Genomic DNA, 15,411 nt, shown 5'->3' with positions numbered 1-15,411 from the left:
TTCAAATGCAGTTTCAAGTGTGCGTTTGGTGTAGAAAAGTTTTAAACGGTGATGGAAAACATTTATCCCATAATTTTCAAGGTGCTTTGAGAAATGAAACAAAATTATTTTCTAGGCAGTTAACAAATAAATTAATCAAGTCTATGTAATGGATTTTTTTGATATTGGATTCTGTTATCTGTGAAATTTAGATCATTTCGTGACCATTTCTAAATTTTGCTATATGACTAAAAAGCATGCGCGGTTTTCTGATAGAAATCGCGTGCTCTATCTGAGACATGTGCCTGAAGCCTTTGCCAACGACGAGGACGTCAATATGTGCGACGTCGCAGCTTGCGTCACAAAAAGTTTATTTATTACTGAAAAAGTTGAGAATCGGCAAGATCTTTCAACAACCGAGTTGGATAGGAAGGAAATAACATCAAGGTGAGGAGTGGTTTTAACATCTTCCACCGGCCCGAAGACCACCATGGCTGAAGCGGAGCAAGAACAACAGCAGGCACCCGAGCAACCAAAGGCTCCGGCGAAAGTAAAAGAAGTTATCGGTAAGAAAACTTATTTTTAACAATTACGTGATGACTTCCGACGACGCGCGCGTCTATCGTCCATGTTTTCCGCGATGAGCACATGGTCGAACTTTTTGATTTTTGTGAAAATCGTCATTTTCATGACAATTTATAGAATTTCATAGTCAAACTGCCTCAAAACGAGATTATTTTAATTGCAATTTACGGCGAAGTGAATAAACTGAAGCTTCATTTTTTTTGTGAGTGATGCCGCCATTTCGAATACCAGCAAGATTTTAGCTATTTCGGTAGCGTCTAATAAGAATTGTGAAACACCTAATTTTATATTTTCGAAAGAGTTGTGCCTTTTTGTCATAGACAATTTCTGTTAATAACTATGGAAACCAAAATTTATTGACTGCATTTCCTTTATATTTCCCGGGCATGCTAAGAGGTATTTGTAATTATTTTAATATTCGTATCTGATTGGATTCCAGTTATATTTGTATCCACAACTAACGGTTTAAAAAGTTTTTGTTAAATTTCATACTATAATTGTATTAACAAAACTTATTGAGGGGTAACCGCTTAGAGAATTATTGTGGATGGTATCAAAGAATTCCAACTTATTATAGAAAAATTAAAAGGAATTGTAAGTGTTAAAGAAATTGTACAGTTTTCTCTGTGGCATTTACCCCTTAAAGATTAAAAAATCCCGTATGAACCGGCTACCCTACATATTTTTCATTCCTAGTTAAATTAGAGTTGACCATAAAACTTAGTTTTTATTTTATTTCCCTATATTGTACCCACCTTAATAAATAAAATATTTAAATTAATACCTGTTACTGTAATTATAACTGAATTTCAAAATTATATTTTTTCACTGATAAGACGTTTTGGTATTTAACATTCCAGCAACCAAAGTAACTGGTACCGTGAAATGGTTTAACGTGAAAAGTGGCTATGGGTTCATCAACCGTAATGACACAAAAGAAGACGTTTTTGTTCACCAAGTAAGTAACTATTTGTCGGCCACAAGTCCATTGCACGCTGCTTAGATCCATCTCGGACGACATAAGAGATGCTTGAGTCATTAGTGTGCTACATAAGAACACCTCCACCAAAGCTAATTTCGTTAATATACATTAATATTTACTTTCAAGCATTTGGTGGGGAACAATTATTTTTGTAAATTTGTTTTTTTTTTTTAATTGGATGGTACACTAAACAAAAAGATAGATTCATCACTTTCTTATTAGTTCCTCTTTGTTGAAAATGGGGTGGCAATTACAGGTTAATTTAAAAAAGTAGATTATTTTATAAACAAATCCGAAATGCATATTCCAGTCACTTTTTTGATTTCTTTATGAGAGAAGGGTGTTACACCCTAGAAAAAATTAGCCCTTTTCATTTTTCTTCACTCATATTAGTGGCAACTATTAATTAAATGTAGTTATATTTTTCACGTATTTATCCTTATGAAAAGTTTTGTCATAAAACAATTGAATGGGTTAACTAAGCCTTGAGAACTAACAATATGATATAGAATATAATAAATATAAATAATAAATTTTGTTTTATTTTAATAGGTATGTTATTAGAGTTGAAAAGAGGTTTTATATTGCACATTACAAGAAATAAATATTGATGACTTGGATGCAGGTCTACTTAGAAGCAAAAACGAGAAATGTGGAGAACCAAAAAAAAAGTTTTGCAATTAAATGCGGTGATTGAAAAATCTGATATTTTTTTGTATGTACCTTTTCTGTGAATTGGTTATTTTGGGTAGCTATTTGACTCATAAATTACAATCTATATTGCAAAGTAATGCACATATGTATTCCATTTGGTTTCTTTTTAGTCAGCCATTAGTAAAAACAATCCGAAAAAGGCTGTTCGCTCAGTGGGAGATGGGGAAACTGTGGAATTTAGTGTGGTGGTAGGCGAAAAGGGTAACGAAGCTGCTAATGTAACCGGACCTGATGGCGAACCGGTCCGAGGTTCTCCGTACGCTGCGGATCGGCGCCGTTTTCGGTATTGGTAATTTTTCTTTTTTATTTTGCCGAGCGCTTACTTTTCAATTACATTCCACCGAGTGAGAGAAATTGCAATAGGCTCATGATGAGAAAAAAAGGTTTTATTTATGAATAATAGGTCATGAGGTGTATGAATTAGTTTAGTTAGTAATGATTTTAATAAGTAACCAGTAAACCATACTACTCATACATGATAATAAACCTTGAAGCGATCCTCACTAAAAAAAGATTCAATTTTATTTTTGTGTTTCAAAAAACATTGCGCTAATTTCTAGGGAAAATAGAATATTAAAAAATAAGGTTAGCTTCGTTAGTAAACAAGTTCTTTTTTCAATAAAAAGATCGATTTTATTTGCTATGTGTTTTTAAAAAGAAAGTTAATTCACGAACCTATTGCAATTGATCGCGTGTAACAACACGATAGAGAACTGATTCATCAACGTAATAGGTTTTATCCGCGCAACCGAGGTGGCCGAGGGGGCGGCCCACGCCGGCCACGCGAAAGTCAACAGAGCGAAGGCGATAAGGACGGGACTGTATCCGGCGGTGAGGGAGGAGGCCGTTACAGACCTAGACGCGGACGCGGCGGTTACCGTGGTTACATGCGGGGCGGACCTTACATGGGACCACCGAGGGAATATCATTACAATTCCGAGTATCAGGGCGATTTGGACGATAACGGGGGGGACATGATTCCGCGAGGTCGCGGACCACGTCGCGGTTTTTACCGTCGCGGTAACCGCGGAGGCGGCGGTCGAGGTGGTAGAGGACCTCGTGCCAGATCCGAGGATAGCCAAGGCGGAAATGATCAGTCCCAGGGAGGTCAACGAGCCCGCTACCGCAAACGCGGACCCCAGAAGGTTCGTTCCAGCAACTCTACGTCTGAGGGTGCGAACAATGGTGCACAGGTTAGTGAGAAACTTTCAAAAATCCAAAATAGTTTGGTGCAAAATAAATAATTTAAAGCTGTAATTAAGGTGCTTGGAGGTAATGGTAACCATAAATCTTCTCCGCCAGGCTTCAATAGACAATTGATATAAACTTGATTCTTCAATCTGTGCTTAGTACAGTCTACTAAATTCAAAAATATTTTTAATAAATTCTATTTTTATATAATAGGTCCCTTCATTGGGAATATGCGTTGTTACCTGTAACACACCTAGATTGTCCTATGAGTTTTTTTTTGTTTTTTTTTTTTTAGGAGAGTCAGCCTGTACAGAATACAACTACGGAGAGCACAGCTTAATTGCGGCTGTGACTAACCGACATCACTTATTACAACAACAATTAGGGCGTGTTTTATAAATAGCAGACAAAGGGCGTTTCATTGTACCAAATAATTATTTTTGTAAATGGAATTTAACATTTTGCTGTCAACGTTAATTGAGCGCTCGCTTGGGCTTTCAGGTGGTTAACAAAAACGTTTTTTGATACTTTTTATAATTGGTAAGATTTTCATAACGAATAGTTTTGATAATTGTCACCAACTGAAAGCGGCGACGGACACTTTGTCGATTCAATGAAACGTCTTTAGACCTTATGTCTTGCTGCGACGGTTTTTCTTTAATAACATTATCTATTAAGAAGGCTTGACACTCTCCAAAGGGCGGGTGTCATTAAAAAATCAAATTTATTGCAACATCTAACTTTTCATTCCTCAAACAACAGGAGAGAGTAAAAAGTTAAAAAACAATATAAAAAAAATGGAAAATTTTCAAACCGAGCAGATTATTTCTCGCATGGTGTTTGTCAGGAAGTTCTATTGGTAATTATCGATTGTATCTTTTTTTGTGAAATCATTGCTATTGCAGATTCCTAGTCAATTTTTATATTTGTAATTTTTGAAATCAATTTTTGTAGAACACTTACTGGGAAATATAGTCTGTTCTGAATGCGTTATTTTATTTAATACTTTTTCTGAATATAATACTTATTTTGCAACTACAGAAGTACTTTTCATTTGTAGGAGGGGAGAAAGAAGCACAGTGTAGAATTGTGTTAAATTTTTTTTTATGTTAAACAAGGATTTTTGACCATTACGCAACTTTTACTAATCTTATCTATTATGATTTCCAAGTAATATTAGCATCCCCTTATGTTGGATTCTTTTACTACAGTAACTAACATTCACACGCCTGTTAAAAGTAGGAGGCTAAAAATCATTTACCAGAGACCTATTAGTACAATATTGCAACAATTCTGAAAGTTGTGAAAAAATGAAAATAAAAAAATATAATCGGATCTCCATTGGCAAAAAAGTCTTAGCAGGGTTGATATATCCTATTGGGATAAGGACCATATTGAGAAATGTCGATAGATTCAGTTTGCAGTGAAATTAGAATTTCTCAAAGCACCTCTACAGAGCTGATCCCATTATAATCTTATAGTGGACCTAATTTCTTTTGAAGGGAATAATTCTATACATTATTTGAATTTGATGTTTGTTGTGGCCTAGTTGGCTGTATATAGGAAACAAAACTTAAAAAATTAGAGTGGCTTCTTAAAATAAAATATGTATGCATGTTTCAGTAAAAAGCGGATGTTTTTAGCACATTTGCTTTGGTCGTTCGTCTGCCTTCGCTACCACAAATCAATCTACTGTGGCACTCTTCCAATTTAATAGTTCACCCACCTATGAAGTCAGTTAATTTGTCCTTCAGAACCTCAAAAGTCCAGTTTTGGGTATCTGATCTTTCCCCCCGCCGGGCATTTGCACAGAGCTCGTTGGTATTTACTTCCGCTTAGAATGTGCTACTATATGTACCAAGGCCAATTTTTATCTCCTCTGGATGTTCTACACATGAACCGCATGTGAGCCGACGCTGTTCTTTCCCCACTAGACCAGTCTTGTTCTGAACCCACTCTTCCCTGCTTGACAGTAATTACAGTTTTTTCTAATGTGCAAACCATACTGAAATCTTAAGTCTTAAATCTGAAATTATAAAGTATCTTATCTGTTAGATTATATCAGGTAACGCCATCGGCGGCAAGCTACGCAATGGCAACGCGTCACTAATGGCCTAGGAAAATTCCTCTTTGGAGACAAATTTATTAAAATGCTTTTTTTGATTTATATAATTTTATTTCCGAAAATAGTTGAACACCATTTGCCTTTCACAGATCCAAGAGCATTAAACAAAAATGTTCGTTAATCTAAGAAAATTTTGCAGAAACGAGTTTACCGGGCCGATTTACTTTTTTTTTTTTCAAATTTCTGGGGCCAAAGCTTTTCGTAATATCGTTGCCCTTATTGGAACGCCAAGCATATTTCGAACAGAAATGAAAGGAAAATGCAATGAATAATTGTGTTTGGCGTATGTGTTATGCTTCGGCATATAAATAATTATATTATCATGTCCTTTTCAATTTTTATTTTATTTTTTTCGTTGGGTACATTAATGGGTACAATTTACAGATACGACGTATATCCTATCTCTTATTTTCTACAAACTATTTACAATTTAATACTTATCAAAAAAATTTCAATGTTTTTTGACTAACTTTTGAGTGATTCGAGTTATAATAGTTTCTACATTTAACAGCGCATTCAACAGATAAACTTATGTCTTAAAATGCTTCATTTTTAATGTTGAAATATTTGGGAAAAAATCCTATTTTTACTTTCACTAGGTAGGTATTTTTACCATTTAAAAACAAATTTGTAGCATAGATAAACTTGTGGCGTTCGTGAGAACGTGTTAATTAATTTTAATAATAAAAAACGTGACACGCCAATGGTTTATCGCAATTTTATTACTAAACTTAGATGCCCCGATCAAATGGTATCTTCTTATTAATTAAATATGACACTTTCTCGACTCTAACCATTTTGTAAAAAACTGGGTTTTTCTCAATTGATCTCTACAATAGTCCGTAGTCGTGCCTGATACATTGAATGAATTACTAAGTTTTTTCACTTACTTCGTACAATCAGATATTGCAAAATACCTACCTACAACTTAAGTAGGTAGCATACGCAAGAGACGACAAAGTTATTCATGCCGTTCAATTATCAACAAATAACATGAATAACAATAATCACTAACGGCATCCGCACGTTCTGACAACCATTTGCTTGTACTTTTTCAAAACAACATTGTGGTCGTCCAAGAAATACAATACAGATATCGGCGATAATTTGGTGGGCGCACAGCTCGATTTCGGATATCGAGTTGGATGGATCAAATGGACCAAAGTTTGGACAATGGCGTGGTTAGACGCGTTCATGTGGGCGTTCAATGGAAAATTACACTCCCCTCGGCAATAGTAGGCGGCGTAGCCCTCGGGAGCTATGATCCAGTCCTAAAATCATAACAACGGTTGGTGACACTTTGTCAATACCAAAGATCTATTATAAATGACTTAATTTTTATTAGTAGTTTAAATTTAAACGTATCAACGTAGTGGTATTTTCGTGATCATTTTGGAATGACGTCAGCAACATCAATTTAAATTACCGACATAATGCCATTTTTTTACAGTTTTCAAGATAGTAGTTTAATTTAAATTAGTACCGTTGAAGTGGCGTGTAATTTACCCGAAAAGTAATATAGAAAACAATTCGTTTACTAAACTCTAAATTCAGCATTCTTGACAATCAGTAGGCTGTCCGGCGGTAAAAAGTGCTTTACGAAAAATATGTACTCACCAAAAGAAAAATTATTACTTTAGTAATCCAAGCAAAAAGAAATTTATGATGGGGAGGGGGATATGCATTTAAATCCATTCAAAGATATGTATGACTTCAAATAATCGCTAACTTTTGCAGTATGTCTTTAGTTATGCATTATTTTGAATTCCTACACTTAACTTAATTGTTAAAGATGAACTGTTTTGTATGTTTTTTTTTCAGAATGTCCTGGGTGTTTCAGTAAGTTTTCTTCAATTTAGAAAATTGTACCGAGAGTTATAATTCTTGTATTATGGTGCTCTATATGGCTATTATACAGGGTGCGCGCCATACTTGAAAAATTCCAGTGTGAAAGGCATTTTTTACAGCGTTCAAACAAAAAATAACTTTTATGACCACCCTTTAAAATTAAAAGTGCTGGAAGCTTTAGTAAGTTTTGAAGATTTATTCTTTTGATTCGAAAAAAATCTCTGTAACTAGCATTATATTTAAATAATAAATATAATAGCAAATAGAGCGTAATATAGGCGACTTACTTGCCATTGTAGATCCTTGAAGCTAATGTAGAGAGTATTAATTTGGCAGCTCTGCCAGGTTTCGGACTCTATGCCTTAAAAAAAGAATAACACGGTTACAAGGGAAGCGTTGAAAATGATGAAGTAATTACTTCTTCCGTTTTTTAGAATTGCTGAAAAATCGGATTTTTTTGCTCTCGATTTTAGTTCTCTCCTTGTTCTGCTTCGGGCATAATTGGAAGCTTTTAAAAACGCCACCATGAAAGGCTGAGTTTCTTCGTCTCCTTTGACCATTACTAAACCGATATCTTCTGGGCGAATTTCATGACCTAATGCAAATAATAATAATAAAATAGTCAATTAAACGCCAGAATAATAGCTAATACATTTTACATTACGCAACAAGTTTGATAAACCGCGGCCATTAGTTTTTGGGTACATTTTTGAAAATCAGCACGACACCATTCACTGAGTAAAGTGTGACATGAAACACGTGAAAAGTACAACAGGCAACACGTTGATAAACTTTTTCACGTCATTCGTTTAGTAAGCACTCACTCCCTTCCTGTCAAATCGAAAATCAGAGCGTTTATCAAACTTTTTGCATATTGCACTATTATAATTCTGAAAACTCTATATTGTTTTCATACACTTGCGCAGGGGTGTTGCAAACGAAAAAAAGTTTTTCAATTTTGGTCGTATTATTTTTCACTTCAAAAATGCCTTTGATGTAGTTCGACCACTACTCAGTGGATTGATGCTCCTCGATGCACTTTGCCTGAAGTAGACACTGGCCTTAAGGGTTAACAAATCGCGAATGCGTCGCAAACTCGATACTAGTGGTCGTAGCGGAAGCTCCACAATTTTACCATAAATAATAGCCCAAAGCTAAACTAAACTATAGAATACAAACAAAACAAAATAATCGAAAGAAGCCTAAATACACTTTTAATATTTCAGTTCTTGTTCCATTTAGAAATCCAATTTTATTTCACGCACAAATGTTTCTGCTTCTTCTAATCAAATATTTTTTTAAATCCAATAAACTATACAATAATTAATATGTTTATTCAGCCTGAGAATACGTGATTTTGAATAAACGCAGGTGTGTTTCTCAGAATATCCACTCTGCATGGTAATTTATAATTTTTATTTGATTAATTCATTACACTAGGGTTAAAATGTGTGACAGATTTCGTTGCCTATCGGATACATATTATTAACCGTCTATAGCCATTTGGAGCCAGAAATTTTTTATTGTACGTGTTGTTCCCAATTCCACCCTTGCGTATCGGTAATTTAAAAAATCCGCATTGGCTTGCATTTCTTTATTGTTCTTTAAACTGTATTTTAATGAGACAGTTTTTAGAAACGACTTTTTGGTGGAAAAATTTAATGGGTAACCATTGTATTTTTTTCCCTAAAAATATGTGACAATACTTATGAACTTAATTTGGAATGTTTTACGTTTATAACACTATGTGAGAGCCTTTGGTAACATCTATGAACTCGCTGCCGAATGGCGAAACAGCATACAGAATGTCCCAAAAATGTTTATTTTTCCCACAATTGCTCAAAGTTTTGTTTTGTTACCCAACCCGTATTTTGTTTATAAAGGCCACCCTTAATAAAAAGAATCTGCTTAACAAATGACTGCCTAGACTTAGGCTAAAACAAAACCTTCCATGACCTACCTAGTCAATTAACAAGACGGCAAATTGCAAGCAAAAATCCAGTACTTTTTAAAAAATCTAACTAACTATATATAATATTAAAAAAAATGAGATTTTCTCTTCAAAGCCGTAAAAAGAATATAGGTAAAATCACTTATTTTTTTCTGTAGTATATTAATATAATATATCTAATAGAATTTAATATTTATAGCATAGGGGAGATCTAATAACATCTAGATATAGCAACATTTGTTTTGAGAAAATTTAGCTTCATTAAAATTAAGTTTTTCTATTTTTTACCTGGTTTACCAGCAGGATGGACGGACAGATAAAGTCCGTTATTTGATTTCGGGAGGGCCACCCACGCCGCCAGACACTGTGTTATGTTTAAACTTAGCCATCCGGTGAATTCTGCTGTCGTATTTATTGAGGATATGTATTCTAGACCTCTCTCTCTGAGGAAAAATGGATAATGCCATAAGATCTTCTATTATATATATTTGGGAGCATATAGCAATTTTTTTGGCGGAATCGTGACAAAATTTACTCACCCTTCGTATGTTTTTATCAACTGATACGCTGTGACAGTGTAAATCGACTCGGGGCGTTTTATGGAAGCCGATTTATTTTGAAAGATTCTCAACTCGGCACCAACGATGTCTTCTGCTACTGGAAGTTCCAGAACATTGAACCAAAGCCTCTTTCCTCTTTCGTGGCGCACGCTATCCACGTGATTTTCTAAAAACATTATTTGGACTTTTAGTAACTTTCAAAATTTAGAATAAGTAGACAATATTTATTTATTTCTTTATATTAAAATGAATTTTCTTTTAATAATAAATTAACATGCGCTACAATAATGAGATAATTAACATTTCTCATCATGGCTCCATCATCATTTCCACAATTCCTACTAATTTAGTCAGTATGATTATACATACTCTATATAAAATTTTAATTGATTTTGGATTTCGACATTTCTCAGCTCTTTTAGAACATATTTGTTTTGGAATATGCCTGACAAATTTGAACCACTCCAATCAGATATGAAAAATATATATTTTAAAATGTCTTTCCTTCACTCATGTTTAAATATTAACATCAAAGCTGTGAGCACCTCTTACTTTTTGATTTTTTTCTTGTTGATAGATTACATGAAAGTGCCAGTGTTGCTTTTTATTTAGCTACAATAAGGCATTTTAATGTACTGTTAGTCATTTTTCGGAGTTTATACCACCTTGGGAAGGCGATTTTCGTTTAAACTTACTAAATAGTCAAATGCATAGGAACAACATTTTTCCATTTCTTGAATATGATGACGTTTTTAATGATGAAGTGGACATTAAAAAACGCAAAATTAAAATTAAATAAATCTTTATTCTGTCTAATGTTTCGGATTTTTAGAAGACAAATTTTGGCAAATTCTACTCAATTTAATAGAAATGCCGTACTAAATTTCGGACTGTGATGAAAAGCTGTGATGATATTTGGAAGAAACGAATTATTGAAAAGGAACTAAATACCTACATAGGATACATACATACAGACTAAATACCTTTTAGGTGTGTATGAGAAGAAGGGATGTACAATCTCGTACCACCCCGCATTTGTTTGAGGTATTATTTTTAATTTATGTTCTCTGTTCTAAGTAAAGAATTCCAATATTTTATCTATATATAAATGATTTACATTTTGTAACAAGGATTTTTTTAAATAAAAATGTTATTAGTACCTAAGTTATTAGTATATAAGTTATTATCGGTTAACAGTTCTACGTGCTAATAGAACTTGTAACAGGAAAGGTTTCAGATAACTTAAATTTTGGCGCCTACCTAAACATTTAAAGATCATAATCTAGTAACGTCTTAGTCGCAAAATTTCGGCTAGAAGGACCGCAACGTCATGTAACGTGAATTCCCGCGGGTTCGCGATTCGCGAGCTGAATATCTTTCGACCTTAAATTAACATCCGAGGAACGCAAGCGTTGTATATATGCGGGACATGTAAACAATGCATACCGACACTCTCGAACGTCATAATAATATCGCTCTCGTAAATTTGTTGCTGCTCGTTTCCGCTTAAATTCAAATCGGAACTCCTCTTGGGCCGCCTGTAACCCTCTTCCTCGTTTTGTTCTTCTATTAGTGACTTATAAATGTCGAGTAGAAACTTGGGTGCCGACTTTTTCACGGTACTCTTGTTGATTTTACGCGGGCGATTCGGCAACCCCAACAAATTCAATATCTCCGATTCCATTTCGAGTTTTTCGACGTTGGTCATCAGACGGTCGATGGCTGTTTGTCCCATACCGTTGTCGACGTAAATCGCCGCTTTCGGCGTGCAACACACACGACTAAACGGCAAAAGCGCCAACCACATCACCAACGTTAATCCCCAATTCATTTTTACACTAAAGACGTAAAGACTCGCGTCCAGCAGTCGAGCCGGTTGCAAGCGACGACGCCCACGTTTATTTTAATTACCGCTTCGTCGTGGCGATCGCGCTCGCAGCACTATGGTCGACATCGAAACTGTGGAGCACTTCGCTTTCGTCAAGGTATTCTCGACATCGGCAGGTACAAAAACAGGTCTTGCGGATTGTTTAAGAAATCTCCCTCCCCGCCCATAACAAATAAGTTAACGTCGCAAGTCTACAGGAACGAATTTAACCTAAGCAACAGGTTTCTTACCTACATTTGTTTTGTCAAAAAGGTGTTTTACTTCAATTCTAAACAAACGATTAGTTCGCAAACGACAATACCACAGGATTTCTTGCGGAAATTTTTTTCATTAATTTTGAGATGCACGAAAGCACCGAAAAGTCAATAAAAATAAAAAATAGATTTTGCTTTTTTGGGAAAACAACTCAGAATTTATAGAAAGTAACATCTGCCTTAAAGCAGAACTCAAAAGCAAATAAAAATTTCTGGAAACTAGGTCAGATTTTCTGACTTACGTCAGATGTAAGTCAGAATTTCGGAAAAACTCACATTTTCTGATTTAAATCAGAATTTCAGAAAAATAAATAAGAATTTTTTACATTAGTCAGAAATTCTGACTTATTTTCAACAAATTCTTCAAAAAAGAAATAATTTGTTGCATTTTACTTCTAATCTAAAATATAAGGGCTAACTTTTATGCTTGGTGATTAGCGCTTTCGTATTGAAACGCCTAAAGATCATAAATTGATGTTTAAAAGTCGTCGTTTTCCAGACATCATTAAAAGATTTAAGTTCAGACAAAAGTTTTTTTTTTGTAAAACTTCTATTACAATATAAAATTTTAACAAACTTTCTATTTACATTTAATTAATATTTAAATTAGGAGAAATATTCGCCAATAAAGTTAAATTTGTAGCTTCGCTCACGCTAACCAAAAACTTACAGGACCAAGTTTCGATTTCTAGGAAAACCTGTAAAATTTTAGCCCAAAAATGACGTATTAGCTTAAATGACATACTTCAACTAATCAAGTTTTTTATTCACGAGTTTTTCTACGACCATTAGTTTTTTGGTACAGTTTTGCAAAACAACAGGAATACATTCATTGAGTGGCATGTGAAAATGGTCATCAAAACTGATAAACGTCAAAATACTAAAATCTACAAAAAACTTCCGATCGCTCCCAAACCTATGACGAAATTACCACAAACGTCCGAACTGACTGTTGTCTGGCGACATTTCCGGCATGCGCAAAATGCGTAAGTACCGGTATCTTTTTTTTTGTTAACTGTAACCATCAGGTTTAATTGAATTAAATTCCTGGCTCACTGAAAATCATGCGACAATAACATTAAAACTTTGAGTTTATTTTTTTATCCAAAACAAATGTACACCAATCATGGATATTAATTTACTACCGATATTCTTATTATTTAAAAAAGCCGATGTAAGGTATGATAATAAATTTTTGAAATAAGAAATGTCTTAAAATCCTAACCGTTCCCTCTTATACAGGTCCGCCTAATAAGCTGGACTTTGCGCCATTTTATTTCTATACTGCAATCTCCTCACAATTACCTAATTCGTTTTTTCTCTGAAAATTTAAAGAGATCTCGACATATTATGACAAAATATTGTAAACTATTAAACGGAGGAACCGTCACCACGTTGCCGTTGAACGCCGCAAAGTTTTATTGGTTAACACAGAGTTTTCAAATGACATGCAGATATTGAACGTCCCTAGTCCAAATTTTTTGAGGTTGTGTTCAACAGCTTTTACATTATCAGCATAAAGTTCTAGTAACTAGTACGGGGTCTATATATTGTGACCATATAGCTTCTAAAGATATAGACGCCCTGCCTATGCCGATAATACAGGAACTTATGAATTTATCAATGATGGTCCGTTAGCTGTTTGCGGAGAACGAAAAATGAATTATTTAGAAATTTGGATTGGATTTCGAGGTTTTTAGGTCTATCTAAAATACTTCGAACAATGCAACATTGTCGATTCTAATATTAATATAAGGAAACATCGTTATCTTAAAAATATATAATATATCCTAAATAGGATACTCTACAATTTTTCAAACTTCCACAGGCTACTGTAATACTTTTTACAAAACTTCTGGATTCCTCCTGCGTCGGTTTTTGCTGAGTCGAACTTGCTGACGTTTCGCCAATCATCCTGTCAAGCTCTGAAGAAACCAACAGGATGATTGGCGAAACGTCAGCAAGTTCGACTCAACAAAAAACGACGCAGGAGGCATCCAGAAGTTTTGTAAAAAGTATACTCTACAGGTTACATTTTTAGATTCACTCCTTTTGATTAATTTTGCAGCGCGGTTGGTGAAATATTTATTATTTTTCTTTTTCTCCAATGACAACACTAAAACCTTAATTTAGCTGCTTTTTGAACTCAGAGAAAGTCAAATATTGAATGAAATATTATTGCTTTTTACTAAACTTCTGGATTCCTCCTGCGTCGGTTTTTGCTTAGTCGAAATTGCTGACGTTTCTCTAATAATCCTGTTGGTTTCTTCAGAGCTTGACTGAAACAGCCAACAGGATGATTGTTGAAACGTCAGCAATTTCGACCAAGCAAAAACCGACGCAGGAGGAATCCAGAAGTTTTGTAGAAAGCATTACAGTAGCCTGTGGAAGTTTCTTTGAGAAATATTATTAGTATTAATTGGCCATGGAACGCCAAGTTTTAGTAGTGTCATATTGTGGGGAAAAAAAGAAAAATAATTAATATTTGCTCTAGATAGACGTAAGAGTGTAAGAATTATAGGTGTAGAAGACTCGAAAATCTAATTTAAAAAAATCTATGTTCGGTTCTCCATAAACGTCCCACCTACCATCGGTATGTTGTGGACATGCCTTCTTAAAATTTTAAATACTACTAAATTTGCGAAAATAAAATAAGAACAACTACTATTTGCGATCAAAATTTATAAAAATATTTTGCAAGTGAATATATAAAGACATTTTCTTTAAGGAAGCGGTATGGTCGAGAAGCTCTTTTCTTGCTGTAGTTGATAAATTCATAGGAATTCAAAATGGTGGTTGTTGATTTGCATTTTTACCCAATTCTTTGCACAAAAAAGCAGATTTAAATGTAAATTTCAATTTTCCCTGCTGCCACTGAAGCGATCGCAAATCCTATTTCCCTACTTTGTCGGCCATAGCGCACGAACTATGTTAATTATTTTTTAAAAACGGTGTTGTCTTATCGAATAAGTTAACTGGCGCAGTCGGCAGTATCGTCAAAATAGTGGATCAATCGCTGATAGACTCAATTCGCTATCCGAAAGTTCCAACAATGGAGTAGTCGAGTGAATATCGTTTCCTCGTGCTGGAATTTAAAAAACTTAGTATCTGTGAGTGTTTATTCCGAATAACTGAATGTCCGTGGTGCTTTGGGGTATTGTCACTACATCGGGCAATTTCGTGAGGACTAGCTGCTTTGGAAACGACAAAATCTCCATTCGAGAAACGAAACCTTATAGAAATATATCGACAACATCGTTATGGTGTAATGTAAGTTAAACATTTTTTTTATGTCCGACTTAAAACACTTTAAATAATTCATCCATAAATTCGC

The 15,411-nt window shown here is 34.5% G+C and overlaps 2 protein-coding genes and 1 non-coding gene across 4 annotated transcripts; 2 read left to right on the top strand and 1 right to left on the bottom strand.

Moving 5' to 3' along the window:
• Positions 1–362: 362 nt before the first annotated feature.
• LOC132696192 (Y-box factor homolog) lies at positions 363–4,437 on the top strand. 2 transcript variants are annotated; one of them, XM_060660889.1, is made up of 5 exons: positions 363–545; positions 1,425–1,522; positions 2,371–2,543; positions 2,994–3,453; positions 3,747–4,437. In XM_060660889.1, the coding sequence occupies exons 1-5, from the start codon at positions 470–472 to the stop codon at positions 3,789–3,791; spliced, it is 852 nt and encodes a 283-aa protein (XP_060516872.1). In that variant the 5' UTR covers positions 363–469; the 3' UTR covers positions 3,792–4,437. The 2 variants fall into 2 exon arrangements, with proteins under 2 accessions (XP_060516872.1, XP_060516871.1); XM_060660888.1 differs by having other exon boundaries at positions 2,371–2,549.
• On the top strand, positions 1,554–1,689 carry LOC132697523 (small nucleolar RNA SNORA53). Its single transcript, XR_009618169.1, has one exon. It is a non-coding gene; the product is annotated as a small nucleolar RNA SNORA53 (small nucleolar RNA).
• A 1,464-nt stretch (positions 4,438–5,901) lies between the features above and the next one.
• On the bottom strand, positions 5,902–12,042 carry LOC132697201 (protein 60A). The gene is made up of 6 exons (XM_060662508.1): positions 11,382–12,042; positions 9,915–10,101; positions 9,664–9,818; positions 7,843–8,019; positions 7,712–7,785; positions 5,902–6,847 (listed from the first exon to the last, which is right to left on the bottom strand). The coding sequence occupies exons 1-6, from the start codon at positions 11,764–11,766 to the stop codon at positions 6,587–6,589; spliced, it is 1,239 nt and encodes a 412-aa protein (XP_060518491.1). The 5' UTR covers positions 11,767–12,042; the 3' UTR covers positions 5,902–6,586.
• Positions 12,043–15,411: the final 3,369 nt, after the last annotated feature.

Source organism: Cylas formicarius, unplaced genomic scaffold (assembly GCF_029955315.1).
Source record: "Cylas formicarius isolate icCylForm1 unplaced genomic scaffold, icCylForm1.1 PGA_scaffold_1__22_contigs__length_36826433, whole genome shotgun sequence".
NCBI lineage: Eukaryota > Metazoa > Arthropoda > Insecta > Coleoptera > Brentidae > Cylas > Cylas formicarius.
Note: the sequence above shows the minus strand (reverse complement) of the source record. Positions and strands in the feature narration are given on the sequence as shown.